The 15,939-nt window shown below is 46.8% G+C and overlaps 1 protein-coding gene across 2 annotated transcripts in view; it reads right to left on the reverse strand.

Annotated features, from left to right (window-relative positions):
* KIF1C (kinesin family member 1C) overlaps window positions 1-15,939 on the reverse strand; it is a 1,865,342-nt gene that overhangs the window by 994,677 nt on the left and 854,726 nt on the right. For both annotated transcript variants that reach the window (XM_069643618.1, XM_069643608.1), the window contains exon 11: window positions 15,270-15,345. In XM_069643618.1, coding sequence (XP_069499719.1) covers window positions 15,270-15,345 — 76 coding nt within the window. The remainder of the gene's footprint in view (window positions 1-15,269; window positions 15,346-15,939) is intronic.

Genomic DNA, 15,939 nt, shown 5'->3' on the forward strand with positions numbered 1-15,939 from the left:
CCAGCCCAGACTTCTTTCTGACCAGAAAGTATCTGGAACACACTCCGAAGCCCCAGAGTTGTTAGGAACTAGCTCCATCGCCCATTTTCCGCAGCATGGCTCGTACCTCTTCCAGGAGCTGAGGGATGTGCTGCTCCTGACGGAATGCTAGAGGGATCCACGGACACATGCGTTCAAACTCCAAGGTGTGTCCCTGGGCGAGAGTGTCCAGCACCTATTTGTCGGTGGTGATCTTCCAATCGCTGAGGGACCTCATCAGCCGGCTGCCCACTGGGGTGCACGTGTTGGCGCCCAAGGTCCCGGGGACAGCATTCCAGACTTGCGGGCGACATTGATGCTGTCGTCTGCTACCGCAGGCCAGAGAACGGCCTCTGTAGGTTTTCTGGGTCGTGGTTCTGGAATGCTGACTGTACGAAGAGGAGAAACCTTTGGAAGACCTGCTCGAATTTCCCCTGGAGGAGCGAAAAGAAGAGCGCTGTTGTTGGAGTGCCCAGTCTTGTTGACGAAGGCAGACACCGTTCCCCACATTCCGGAACCCTGCATCGGCTGCCATCCAATGCCACTGTAATGGCGGCATCAGATGTAAACTTCCCCCTCCTGGAACAGAGCGATAGCCTTCTTATCGTCTGGCAGGTACTCCAGAATAGGGCCCAGCTTGTACCACAGCTCCCTGTCGTACCTGGCTAGGATTGCTAGTGCGTTGGCCGCCTTGATAGTGGACCCCAGTGTAAATTACCTTCCTTCCCCTCGCTGTCCGTAGGGACCAAAGAGGATGAGTACAGGTTTGCCGACCGTTTCCTCGCGACCGCCGGTACCACCAAATCCTGCGATGGTTGTGACCTCAGGCTCTTGGGTGCAGAGTCCTGTACCCGATACTTCTCCAGCCTATCCAGTTTGGCTGGAGCCGTGCAACGGTTCTTTATGAGCGCCAGGCCCTCTTCCCACACATCGTCCAGAAGGGGCACCGCCATGATTGTCTTCCTCCTTGCCTGGCACCCTGGGAACAAGAAACCCTCCTTCCTGGTTTCTTTGGGCACAAGCTGAAAACATTCGGAGGCTCTGGCGATAATGGAGCGGGACCCAACCTCGTCCGGTGGAGATGCCTAGGTGGCGCATCCAAATGCGGAGACTCGCCGCCCACTGCGACGATCTCCTTGTCTGTAGTCATGGCCGTATCCGTCCCTGTACCCGTGCCTGGGTCTGCTGGGGGAGAAGGGGACCGATGCGGATGAGGAGGCTGAAATGAGGGCATTGGATGATGCTTCCTCTTCTTTGTTGGAGACTGAACAGGGGCATGGGGGACCACTGGAACCAGAGCCAGTGGCACCCTCTTCTAGATCTCCAACACCAAGGTGCGAAGGGCCGACAAAATATCCAGAGACGCATCCCTCGGCTGAGCTGGCGAAATCGGAAAACTAGGCCCGTGCCGTCGTCATCCCAGTTGTCCTCTTCCATGACCTTGTGCAAGGACTCTTGGTTCTCATCTGTGGACTAGATCTCCATGGCTTGAGCCACAGACTGGGAGGGCTGTTTTGGGCCCTCCTAGCCTCTCCCTTTTCTTCCCCCCGTGGGGCTTGAACTGGGGCCTGAGCCGGTATCCCCACCTTTTGGCGTGCCAGCAGATTTTGCCAAAGTCACTGCAGGAGTGTCACACTTAGGGGGCAAGGATACCTTCTGTGCTGTGGGGGCTACCTTCACAGGGTCAGCTCCCTTAGCCATCGTGAGAGCAGCTGCCAGCAACTCTATTGTCAATGAAGTCCTAGCCTATGCCAATTGTGCGTGCTTGGGCAGTTCGGCCTTCTTCCTCTGTCCGCCATTTCTCAGACTTCTCCCGCAGTTACCCAGGGTAGATTTCCTTTTTGAGGAGGAGCTCGATTGACGACTGGCAATGGAGGCGGAGGGTGATGTCGATGACGCCCGATCCAGCTTAGGACCCACTTCTGCCGTGACCCGGGTGGACTCGGACTTTAGGTCCTTGGCCTTGTCGTGAACCCCAACAGATGAAGTGCCCTGAAAGGACTTAGAAGACTGCTGCTGGGACCGACCGGTCCTGGTTGAGGCATGACCCTGCTCGGGGCACGGGGAAGAGGCCTTGGCATTAAGCCTAGCCGCCAGTCTACTGTGCCTGTCCCTCGTCTTTTTGGAGAACCCGGGGCCTATCTCGCACTTCACCTCCTTATGGTACGGGTGTAGGCAGTAGAGGCATGGTAGGTGCTTGCCTTTCAAAAACACCTTCCGCAGCCCGCACTTGGTGCAGGGCTTGAAGAGGGACCTTCCCTCCATCTCCTCCGTCCTGGTCGGAGGGCGCGAAGTAGGCCTGTGGCCTTCTGGAAACTTCAACGGACTTCACCCTGGGGGTGCTGAAATTCACCGACAACTGATCCCCCTCCGTCCGCAGATAGAGAAAAGAGCACACAGGCTCTTTTTTGGAACAGAAATCTAACCTTTTTCCATTGAAAATTCGAAAAAACATAGAAGTAGCTAGAAGAGCAAACTCGAGGACCCCCAACACTGGAGCGTGCAGTAAAATTCTGAAGATGGTTGCCAGAGGAGGGGCTTAGGGAGAGCACTGTCAATGGATGGGGGCAGCATGACCCAGAGAACAGTGATTAGTTTAGAAGAACAAGTTACTTCTTACCTTAAATGTTCTTTCGACGGGATGTTCCTCCTATGTATTCCTTATCTTTGATAATATGTTTCCAGCTTGCTGACCTTGGAATTTTTTTCTGTAGAGGGCGCTGCGCGTCGACGTCTGCCCAGTCGATGTCCCTCGACGGCCACCATATCGGCGCCGACGTCACCATGCCCATAAATAGCTACGCGCTGCGTCCGTTGCTCAGTTCTGTTTTGTAGCATAAGAAAAGTAAGGCCTGAATTGGTTATTGACCTTGAAGGAGCGTAAGCTGCAACCACAAGGGAAGTATCATTGCGGGGATGGATGGGAGGGGCGATAATGAATATGTTGGAGGAACATCCCGTCGAAAGAACGTTACAAGGTAAGAAGTAACTTGTTCTTCTAAGGGATTGTGTCCTCCGACGTATTCCATATCTTTGATACACTCCCATAGCAGTGGCATGTAATTGGAGGTGGGAGTGTGAGTGTTATGTATCCCTTTAGGGATGGACCGAATGTAATACGGCCTTGCCAAACCTGGTCTCTTGACTAGTGGAGGAATCCAGATTGTAAAATTTCGTGAATGTATGTGCGGACGACCATGTGGCAGCCGCACATATGTCTCGGACCGGTACCCCTCTTTGGAGAGCCGAAGAGGCTGCGATACCCCTTGTTGAATGAGCCCTGAGATTTTGGGGTGGCTCTTTCCCTGCCAGTTTGTAACATTCCAGAATGGCCAAAATAATCCACCTGGAGATGGTTTGTTTTGTTATGGGTAGTCCCAACTTGTGACCTGAGTATCCTACAAGCAGTTGGTCTGCTTGCCTGATCCTAGCCATTCTGCTGATGTAAAAGCTGAGAGCTCGCCTTGGGTCCAGCCTATGTAGCCTTTCTTCCTCTTCCCCGGATGGTGAGGAAGCTAGAACGAAGGTAAGGTAATTTCCGGAGTAATACGAAATTCAGAAACCACCTTTGGGAGGAAATTAGGCTTCACCTGAAGGACAACTTTGTCCTTGTGGAAAATTGCATGTGAGGGTTTACAGGAGAGGGCTTGTAGCTCGCTCACCCTCCTAGCAGATGTTAGTGCTACCAATAGGACAGTTTTAAGCGTGAGAAATCTCAGCTAACAAGAGTGAAGTGGTTCGAATGGAGTGCCCATTAGGAAGTTTAAGACTAAATTTAAGTCCCATAAGGGAACTGGAATGGTTTTGGAGGATAAACATTAGTAAATCCCTTGAGAAATTGTATAACTAGAGGAAGTTTGAAATACGATGGTTCCTCCGCAGTGCGCTTGAAGATAGAAAGTGCTGCGAGATAGCCTTTTACAGTGCCAACCTGAAGGCCTGAGTTTGCCAAGTAGAGTAGAAACGATAACACCGTTGGTGTACCACATGAAAAAGGGTCGATATTCTCTTCCCTACACCAGCTGCAAAATTTGTTCTAACGGCAGCGGTATAAAGACTTTGTTGCTGGCCTTCTGGCCGAAAGCAACATCTCCATGATGCCATCAGGGAGATCCCAATCCTTGTACCTCACCCTTTCAGAAGCCAAGCGTGAAGGTTGAGGGTTCTGGTGTCTGGATGGAGAACCTGACCTCCCTTCTGCGAGAGAAGATTCTCCTTCAGTGGAAGACGGATTGGAAAACAGATGGACAAATCTAGAAGGCCTGGGTACCATGTTCTCCTGGCCCAATCCGGGGCAATTAGGATCATGGTTTTCCGGAATCTTCTCAACCTCCTGATCATTTGAGGAATAACAGGGACTGGTGGGAACGTGTAAAGGAGTGGAAACTCCCAGTCCACTACGAACGCGTCTCCTAGAGCTCCTCTCGGGGGAAATTCCCTTGAACAGAACAGATCGCACTTCCTGTTGGTGCTTGTAGCGAACAGATCCACCTGAGGGGTTCCCCAAAGGGCAAAGATCTCTTGAAGGACTTCCTGAGCTAGCTCCCACTCGTGGGAGACTGCTCTGCCTGCTCAGAGTCCGCTGTCAAGTTCTTCTCTCCGGCTAGGTGGACTGCCGATAGAGAGATTCCTTCTTGGATTGCCCAAAACCAGAGCTGCATCGCCTCTCTGCACAGTGGCAGTGATCCTACGCCTCCTCTTTTGTTGAGGTAGTGCATGGCCACCGTGTTGTCCGTCATTATCAGGACATTTCTCCCCTGTACTGATGGCAGGAAAGCTTTCAGCGCTAGTCAGATCGCTCTCAGCTCCAATAGGTTGATGTGTAGTCTGGACTCCGATGGAGTCCAACGCCTGCTGATGGTCAAGTCGTTGGCATGGGCTCCCCACCCCGTGAGTGAGGCGTCTGTGACTACTGTTATCTCCGGCCATGGTTGCCAAAACAGTTCTCCTTTCAAGATGTTCTCTGGATAGGCCCACCATTGAAGGTCACGGGCTACCTTGTCCGGAATCCGGAGGAGATCTGTCATTCTCCCTGAGAATTGCGACCACTGACTTCTCAGTGCCCACTGAAGAGATCTCATTCTCAGGCGAGCCTCTGGCACAAGGAAGATGCAGGATGCCATGAGGCCTAGCAATCTCAAAAAGTCGAAGGCTGGGAGACGTTGGGCATTTTGAAACTTGGTGACCATCTGTAGAATATCTTGAGCCCTCACCTCTTTTCCCAGGGAAGTGTCCAGGACCGCTCCAATGAACTGGAGTCTCTGTGATGGTATCATCTGTGACTTCTTTATATTGAGGGAGAACCCAGTTTGTGTAGGAAGTGGCAGACAATCTAGCTGGGCCTGGGCTTGTTTCGAAGATACAGCCCTGATCAGCCAATCGTCCAGGTAGGGGTAGACGTGGATCCCTTCCCTCCTTAGACTCGCCACCACTAACGACATCAGCTTGGTGAAGACCCTCGGGGCGGAGGTCAGCCCAAATGGCAGAACTCGAAATTGATAATGAGAGTCGCCAATTGCGAACCGCAGGTATTACCTGTGTTTGAGATGGATTGGCACATGGAAATAAACATCCTGAAGGTCCAGAGATACCAGCCAGTTCTGGAGCTGGAGGGCCTGAAGGATCTGCGAGAGAGTTACCATCTTGAACTTGTCCTTCCTGAGGAACTTGTTCAATTCTCTTAAGTCCAGGATGGGTCTCAGTCCTCTGTCCTTCTTTGGTATGAGAATGTAGGAGGAGTACCAGCCCTTGTTCCTGTCCGCTAAAGGCACCGGTTCTATGGCACCTTTCTCTAGCAGGTCTATAATTTCCTGCAAGAGGAGCGGATCTGGAATTTTTAGAGAGCTGTTCCCCGGTGGATGACTCTGAGGGATGTGTAGAAAGGGTAGGCAGTAACCCTGGGCAACTGTCTCCAATGCCCAAGCATCTGACGTTATAGCCTGCCATTCCGTCAGATGGTGAGTTAACATGCCCCCTACAGGTGTATTGTGTAGAAAGGCCTCAAAGTGGTTTGGGGGCGGCTGATGCAGATGCCGAGGGTAAAGAGGCAACTGCGGCGGCCTTAGTCCCTTTGACCCGTCCACCTCGGGTGGATATCCTTTGGCCTCTTTGAGCCGGCTGTCCTCTGCCTTTCCCGAATGCGGAATAATAGCGAAAGGACTTTCCTCTCCCAGAGGTTCCTGAGGGGCGAAAAGGAGTTTGGCGGATAGCAGCTCCTAAAGATTTTGCTGCTGCTTTAGAAGTCTGCAACTTTTCCAGACTGTCATCAGCCTTTTTTCCGATAAGTGAAGAGCCGTCAAAGGGCATATTCAAATGCTTGGCCTGTTCATCTGGAGCAAAGCCAGACTTTCGCAACCACGCATGCCTGCGGATTGTTGTACTTGCCGCCATGGCCCTGCTGATACTGTCAGCGGAATCGATGCCAGTTTGAAGTGATTCGCACATGGCATCTTTGCCATCTTTAATAATGTTAAGGAAGGCTTCCTTTTCCTCTCCTTCGGGTATGCAGTCAGCCGCTGATGAAGCACACTCCCACAGTGTGTGACTGAACCTGGCGAGCGTACAGGTGGCGTTGATGGACTTCAATGCCATACTACAAGCAGAGAAGACTTTCTTCGCCATAGAATCGTACCTCTCTTCATCTCTATCCTGTGGGACAGTCGGGTAAGCGGTCCTACTGCTAGATGAAGTTGCTGCTTGAACCACCGGCTCTCTGGAGTTGGGTGTTTTGATAAGTATTCAGGGTCAGCAGCCGCTACCCTATACTTGGCTGACAATCTTTTATTGACCGCAGGGATAACTTCAGGAGTTTCACAATTAGATGTAATTTTCCTTTGTAAGGCTGCATGGAAGAGGACCACAGGGTCCTCCTGTGGACCTTTGTCTAATATGTCTGTTAGGTCACCCTGTTGAAAAACAGGCGAAGGCGCAGACCAACCCATAAATTCAATAATTCTTGCCATAAGGGTTCTATAGGGTGTTTCGGCATGTTCCCCTGGGTCTGGCTTAACAAATTCCACTTCTTGGGAAGTGTCCAGCCCACTTGCCTCATGTAGTGACTCCTGTAGGTCCTTCAACCTTCTTTCCTCAGAGGTGAAATCCTCTGAAATAGGCAGTGTGGTCCTCTGTAACCCAAATGTTTCCTGGTCAGAATCTTCCCCCTCTTCATAAATTGAAGATAGTCCAGGGTACTCTGACCTCTGAAATGGTGTAAAACCCATCTCTAAGGCAGAAGGAGCAAAACTTGTCATTATTGGGCGAGAAAACGTCGATGTCGTTGACGCCGATGTGACAGGCTTCGAAGGTGCCGAAAAAACTGGAAGCGGTCTCGATGAACTCGAGAGGATCGGGATCCTACTCGAGGACATCGACGACGGTCTCGGCGTCATGTCGGAGGCCCTTGGAATCACCGTTGGCTGTGGAGTAGCCTTGGTCTTCTCTTTCATCGACGTCGATTCGATCGACCGATGCATCGAGGAACCCTTCGACAACGACGTTGATGGCGCCAATATATGCGTCAAAGGAATCTTCGACGACGGCGAAGATGGTTTGGAATGTTTCGGCGGGTGCTGCGACTCGCGGCGTTTTGATTTTTTGGGTTTTTCACCCAGGGTATCACCCTCGGCTGTCTTCGAGGGAGTCTAGGCCGCTTTCTCAAAGACGCTTAACATTTTCTTTCTGAATTCCTCCCACTCAGCCTGAGAGCTGTGTTTTGTGGGACAGGAGACTTTCTGGGGAAACAGAAGATGACGAGGAAGGGGATCTTCGTCTCTTTTTTGAGTGTCTTGATCTCGACGAATGGTGGGAGCTACTTCGAGATCTAGAATGGGAATGTTTTCGACGGCGAGTAGACGAATGCCTCGACTCAGCCGAAGAAACCTTCGAGGAGGTTTTGACTGACTTACCTCTCTCGAGCTTCCCCCTTGCGCTCCTTCAAGGCTTTTGCCGTCATGGACATGCAGTCCTCACACTCCAAACAATGGTGCTCGGCTCCCAAGCACCACAAGCAGATCCTATGTGGATCCATTATCGACATTTTTTTTACTGCAGTCTCGACATTTCTTGAAGCCGGATCGCAGCGTCATCGGTTCCGATGAAGATGCCATCGAGAACAAGTAGGTATTTATTCGAGTAGATATAGAGTTATCCTGACTGAACTGAGCAACGACGTTCCGAGGCCCCACGAAGCGCCTAAAAACAGAACTGAGCAACGGACGCAGCGCGTGGCTATTTATGGGCATGGTGACGTGGGCGCCGATACGGTGGCCGTCGATGGACATCGACTCGGAGGACATTGACGCGCAGCGCCCTCTACAGAAAAAATTCCGAGGCCAGCAAGCTGGAAACGTATTATCAAAGATAAGGAATACGTCGGAGGACACAATCCCTTCGAAATACAGTTTGTAAGTGAAAGTGAAACTTTTTTTAACCCAGAATTTCAAGCCTGGCGGGGAATATTCATGAGCACGTGAATCCATGCCAGGCCCCATGCTGGATAAACTATATTTTCTCAATACGTCTGTAAAGAAAGCTTAAGGAATGAGTTAGCTTTTTTTTTTTATGGTGTTTGGTGCGAGCACCTTTACAAAAATTATATTAAACCATAAAATCAATCGCAATACACTTATTTACAAAAAAAGTCAAACTTTACCACAAATGAGATGCACCAAGCGATGCAATTTGACAATTAATGTTAGTAAATTAAAAGTAAAAAGAATTGTTACATTTTATATTATACATACATTTTTTTCTCAAAACACTCCAAGGTTTCCATATCAAAAGCTTACATTCCAACTTGTCATTGTAAATACAATGATCTTGCACTCTCTGAATGATTCGTCATATAACTGAAGTACTAGCAATGACATGATTTGAAAAAGTACAAGCGATTTAAAAGGCAGTTCATCATTTATACAATAGATGGTTTAAAGTAGATGAAAGCAATGTTATAGTTGTTCGAGATATACTAAAGCATAATTCAAGACAAGGTGTGGGTTACTTCACTTCCTGAGCAGCTTCAAAGAAGGAATTATGTTATTGCATGATAGAGACAACAAATGGCTTACTCCTTTGCTTCCTGAGCTACTTCAGAGAGAGTATGATCTACCCATTTGTTGAGGTTAGTTTCTAATAAATTTAGAAAGTGTGTTAATACTAAAATTAAAGTACTGTTACCCCACATACACGTTATCCGAAATAGCTCAAGAAATTGCAAAGGGTGACCATTTACATATTGTCTCTAAGTTGACTGTCTGCTACTATCAAAGAAGCCACAATATAAAACTAAGTGCTTCAAGGTTTCTTGACCTCAAAATCTACAATAGCCATCATTACTTGTTTCGCTACTCTTCTTGCAGTGTTTTATAGGTTTGTTAGTGAGGAAGAGGTTAAGTCTAAACCTCATGTATATTCTCCTCGCTTGATTACATGGAAACATGAGATACGCTAGAAGCGGCTTCTGTGCATGCCTAAATTTGGCGTATTCCACAAACGATTTATAGCAACCAATCTGATCCAGTGTATTATACCAATCAGCTTGAAATAACTTTCTTTACTATGCCAAGACGGTTTCTAAGATCTTCTGGAGTCATAGCAATCTTATCAAGTACTGCCCGCATTTGGATATCATAGGACCATAAGAGACAAGCGTCTCATTCACAAGCATTCCTGCCAAATCCTCATATTGAGAATTTGGAGAGGGGGCAAGCATTTGAAATCCTTCTCCATTGTAACTTGGAGGCCAAGGAAAGCAAACCGAGTTCATGTATAATTACAACATTGTGGAAGACCCAACACTGTTTTCCAGATAACACCTTGAATTTTGTTAAGGTCGTCACCTATGGGCAGCAGACAAATATCAGACAAAGATCAAGCCCATATTAAATTGTGGCCTCTACTTTGAGAAGGCAGAAGTCAATTAGTGTGTAGAGATATTGGGAGGGTGAGGCGCGCACCCTAGTTCCCAGTGTTGAATACCTGCTGCATTTCAAGTTGCTGTTCTCCTCTAAGCGCTTTCATGTCTCTAACAATCTTCAGGGAGGCTGTCTTTTCAGGTGTTAGATGAATCTCAATTGGTCTCAAGGAATTCTGGAACCCAGCAAAATTATGGGAGAGGGCAATGTAATCTATACATGAACTAGCGTTACCACGATGCCAGGTTGCATAAGACCTATCTTGATTCGAACATACCAGGTTGATATCCCAGTCTGCAAAAAGGTTTAGCCATAACATCCCTCTTTCATTAGAGATGTTAGCATATTGATTGTATGAACTGTCTTGGGATGTGTTAAGATCTGATAATAGTGTTGAATTAAAGTCCCCTCCAATTATAAGTTCATATTTACGGTTCCCAATGAAGGCTTCTGTAAGTACTGCATTTAAATTAGAAATCACCACATCAAGGAGGCATTGTGTTCGGGTTACAATATAATGTTACAACCAAAATAATGCAGATGGATTTAGCTTCAATTGTGATTTCAATAACCAATAACTCTGGTAAAGCAATAATGTGTTGCAATGCAAATTTGAGAGTGTTTTTTATCAAAATTGCCAGGCCGCCAAATGGTCGCCCCCCCCAAATATTTCCTCTTCTAGCTTGCTTTGAGAACGAGGAGTAACCATCTATGTGAATGTCGTCCAACGACATTGTTTCTTGAAGGATTATAGATGGTTTTTCCACCTCAGCTAAGGAGTTGTACCATGCAAATAAGTTTTTTAAAACCTCAACAATTCCATGAGTATATTGATAATATGTGGGATTATGAGTTAACCACCTGAGCATTGGACGTGGCTAAAGATTTAATAAACGGTTCAAGCCAAGCTAGACCATTTATGATTTGTGAGAATGAATCAAGTTGTTCCTTCATTTGATTGTTCTTAACATGTCATTGTTGTCCAGATTGTGTAATTTCAGTTGTTACAGTAGACGCAGGCGGTTGAAATTCAATGAAACTAGTGGCATCATCCATAGACCGAAAGGTGAACAGATGGAACCCTATAGAGGCCAGATCTGAGTGATGGTCCCAAAATAGCTTTGCTATGATGTATGATTGCAATTTGCAAAGCATACGATTATTGGCACAAGTTGGAAGTTTTATCCATTCAACAACATACAAAATTAGGTCGCGCAGCGCTGGAATTTGGTGAAATATTTTCATCAGCACTGAGCAATTTAGACCTGCTTTACCCTCCCTGGATGGACTTACTCCCCCATCCCATCAATAGTTGCAGGTCAGCTGATAACTCCTCAAAGGCAGTGTGAATAAAGCCTATGTTATTGGGGGTATTAACTGGACTGTCAACAGAACTACTTTCCTGTTCTAGCGATTCCTCTCTTTGGGGAAGGGATGGTTGTCCCTATCCAAGGAGTTGGGCTACCACCGGATCTGGTTTTGTAGTCATCCTGGGCTGAGCGTTTGAGGGCTGATGACCACTTGGGGTGCCTTCTATAATAGTGGCATTGCGTGGCTCATCCTTATTCCTTAGAGAGAAATTTGTGGACAAAAAGGTGCTGACGTTATTTGTAACTTTGTTTGGGATAACACTGAAGACTTTTTGTTTACAGTTGGACTGTAAAAGTGAGACATATGTGTTTGGGTCAAAGAGGCACTAGCCTTTTTTTTGTGGCACGTGACCCCAACAACTTTTGTTTTTAAATGTACACCCTGAGTTGGCTCTTCTGCATGGTCTATACTGGCAATGGCAGGGGATACACCACCACTCGGTGGAGATTTGTTTCTTTTTTTCTTTTTTTCTTTAAATCCAAATTCCGTCGACTTTCGGCATTAAGTTGGTTCAAGTCAATGGTAGCGTCATCATGTGACATGAGGCCAATTTTTTTAATGGCTGAATCATGCCAATTGATTTTGATGGATGCCTTATTTTTTGATTTAGGATGGGTGGCTGTAGGGCATGTCAAATTCGAGTTAACCGATTTGGCTAAGAGTCGTCTCTGTTGTGCTCTTATGTAAAGTTTTTTTGCTTTTTGCTTTTCTAGATCAACTGAGCAGAGGGTTGATCTTCATTTAGGGGTAATTCCTCCCCAAGAACCTGTCTCGCCTCATCAACTAGTCCAGCATCGGCATCTAAGATGTCAGTTAGAGCTGTTGGACTATCGGGATTATCTGAGACCAGCTCACTGGGCGTAAATATTATGTTTGTTTCACAATCCCCGTTAAACAGACCCAAAAGGTACCATATTTGCATTGAGAAACCAAAATTCTATCATGTTGTAGTTTAGCTACAGCCATGTAATCAGGTTGCAAGGCAGCTCCAGCGCTAGAATGAGCTGGGAGTAGTTGTACTATATGAGCAAAATATTTCACAGGCACTACCATAGGTTCCATAAATGCATTATGCGAGTAAAATGTTTTGGACTGGGTGATGGTTCATCTTGGGGTATCTCCATTCCCTGAGGAACTGCCTAGCCCACAGTGAATGGCAATTTTCTAGGGCTAACAAAACCCTCTATTTTACTTAGTTTAATAAGAATGTCAGATGTCAACATTTTGAGGGCATTAAAAGCCGTGTGAGTGTGCTCGTGTCCTCCATCCAATAGGTTGAGAATCCGTGTGAATACAGGAACATTTTGTAATTCCTGCTCATTTAAGTTGATAAGGGATTCCCCAAGCAGATATACTGGGAGGAACGAATTTGGTTGCTGTGCCTTCTAACAAGAAGTTTGGATGTTTCAAGCCATGCAATAAGACCGGAGAATGAGGATACTCTAGTTCCATAATGTTTGGCAAGGCATCAAAGGTGGGAGAGCTGGCATTTGCTTGAATGTGTGACCTGTATTGAGAACCAGACCTTCATCACTACTGAGGATCGGTGCAGTGCGTTGTACAGGCAGTGTCATGTGAAAGTGCACCTGTTCACAAAATTTATGTAAACTCCCATCTGGGGTCGAAGGACCATTAGATAGTCGCACCCGCTTGTGCAACTCTGCCATCACAGCGTTTGCTACTAAGGACGTGGCCATTGCTGGAATATTATACTCCTCGCTAGAAGCATCAAGCAAGAGGTTGTCATTTATCGGAATGTTCTAGAGCGTTTCAATGAGCAGCATTTTTTCTGCAGAATTCACCAAATCAGTTTGAGTGTTTCTTTCTGCCTGAGAGAAATCTTTTACTGAAAGAGAAGTAGACAATCGAGGAGCAGCCACGCCAGCAGCCTCTGTATGTGGTCAGAGGCGGCATGTGGTTCGCCCTCTTCAAGATTTGCACAAGCATGTTTATAAACACTTCTGGTAATGTCTTTTTGTTATCTTTGGAAGACAGAGGAAGGAGTGTGGGACGCCGGGAATAATTTGGGCACCGCGTCTAGGATATGTTTCCCACTCCTTAAACTCATGTCCATTGTGCAATAGAAACATATCACATCTGTTATGTGTATGCTGATTATTGACTGTATTACATTCACAATGCCATGTATTATATTGGTTAGAATCTTATGTGTCATGCTTGGTTTATTATGTCAGAGCATTCCTATTAGAACTCTAATTCTGTTTGTTATGCCTTAAAGTTGTCAGTTGATGGAGGCTGCTGAACAGGTTGGGGGTCTTGTGTATATCTTCTATTCTACGCTAATAAACCACTTGAAGTAACTGTGCCGGTGTGGTTATTAGCACAACAACGTCACCTTCAGGGCTATGGTTATCCAAAATGAATTCCAATAACAAATGCTATCACACACGGTCACAAACTTGTAAATTCTTGAGGTCTAAATCAAACAAGGGCGTCGCAAGATTGAATTAAATAATGCCCACCTTGTAGTCTTGAGACGAGCTACCACATGATTATAAACCCTGACACAGTAAGCAGCTAACCTCACGCGCCTCACGCCGCCCACCCGAACAGCCGAACAGCCACCTTGGATCCACTTGGGGTTGCGTGAGGATAGTGGCAGATGTAGGCTTGCTGGGTAAGAGGGGGCAGGGCCAGCAGTGAGGAGGAGACGACTAAGTGTTGATTTACAGGACGGAGCACCGTGGGCCTCATTATGACAATTGCGGAATGGGTTAACGGGCTCCGCTTACCAGACGTCCATAGCGGGTCCCGCAAGGGGACCATGGAGCTAACAACGGGCCGGTCATAATCGGCCCGTTGTTAGCTCCCGCACCCATTCCCATTGAGCCCTATGGGGGCTCAAATGGGAATGGGGAAGGTCCGGACCCGGGTTCCCAGTAGGAGGAATTATCGGGCCCTCCAAACTCGGAATGGCCCGGTAATTCCCCATTCAGGGAACCCGGAACCGATTTTGGAGGCAGCCATGGCACCAATAGCGCCATGGCTACCTCCAAAGTCGTAATGAGGCCCCGTGATTCCACGTGTCACAGGTTTCCTCTTGCAGACGGTATTCTCACACAGCACAACAAAACCAAACAGCCACATGGGGGCCACTTGGGGGTGCGCTTCAGGACGATATCCATGAGAACAGGTATGATGGAATAATCTAAAACAGCCTCCAGTGAACAAGCATCAAATCATACCTGATGAAAGGAGACATTTTCAAGGAACTCACTAGCAAATGTCCGGCTTGGCACCCCCATTTATAATTCTCCTGCCAACTACCAAATCCCCCTCCCACTTTTTCCTTGTTAATTTACAGTTACAGACTAAGACAGAGGCGACAATTTGCAAACAAAGACTAAGCACACAACCATGTACCCAACTACTCCCTTCACCATGAACAGTTATGTTCATTCTCACAGGTTATGTATCATTTAAAACCCTTAAGGAACAAACACAAGCCACAGATTTTCACCTCAAGACAGCACATCACAATAACACAGAAAGCTTGTACCCATAGCTAAAATTATAGGACAGTCTATCAATATGCAACTATTCAAACACATTGTAAGCCATGTCAGACTACAGTAACAGAAGTCAAGTTTGGAGCAACAATGCACAACCGAAACAGCACACACAAGTCAACAAAGCTATACCTAGGGTGGCTTTGCAATTTAATAACCAATTTAATATAACTTTACTTTAATATATTTATATACAGCACAACTAATGACCCAGAGGTTTAACAGCACGGACAGGACGTAACATGTAATACAAACAATGGGACTTCCAAAAAAAGATGACAGAGTGGAACATGGAGAGAACAGGCACATCAACATCACTACTTATCTTTAATATGACAACATACAGCAGACATTAGTTGGAAGTCCAAAGTGCTTCTTGTTTGATTACCTCGGAGCAGTTAAAAAGGTTTATGCTTGAATACATATTGTGAATAGTTACCCAGGTTCTCCTTCAGCAGCCAGGTCAATGCAGAGTCACGATAAGGGATAAAATCGGACTTTTTCTTCTTATTTTGCTACAAATAAAGAATAAACAAGGAACGATAAGTCTGTATCACAAGATTTTTCATATGCTTTTCTCTGCTAAGCTGCTGCCTCAAATTATTGCAACGGGCTACTGTGCACCCCCACCCCGAAATAAGACTCTCCACACCTGTGAATGTGAAACATGAATGCTGCAACAGTTAAGCTCAGACTGCAACAATGTCCTCCATGTTAGGACCTGAGGGCTCCCTAACCTAAATTAGGACAGATTTCCTCAAGTCCTAAGGTTATCGACCCGTGACTCACTGAATGCTTTGTACAACAATGCTATTGACCCCTCACAATTGACTAGTTTGCTTAGGGCTAGTGAGATTTGGCGAGACAAAAGGTAGCAGACCCTTGTCCCAAGGGGAAAACTGACCACTTAAGATGTATATAAAAGTAGCTGACATTATACTTGCATGATACTGTGTGTATATGCTGTAGGAGGAAGCACTCAACAAATTACTTACCTCTGGTAATGTTTCTACTGGATATTCCTCCCATGGATTCCTCATTTTAGATATAATCCTCACACTGCTTTGCAGTCTCTGAAATTGTTCGGCAGCAGGGGACACTCTGCGGCA

Source organism: Ambystoma mexicanum, chromosome 1p (assembly GCF_040938575.1).
Source record: "Ambystoma mexicanum isolate Mex_15411 chromosome 1p, UKY_AmexF1_1, whole genome shotgun sequence".
Lineage (NCBI taxonomy): Eukaryota > Metazoa > Chordata > Amphibia > Caudata > Ambystomatidae > Ambystoma > Ambystoma mexicanum.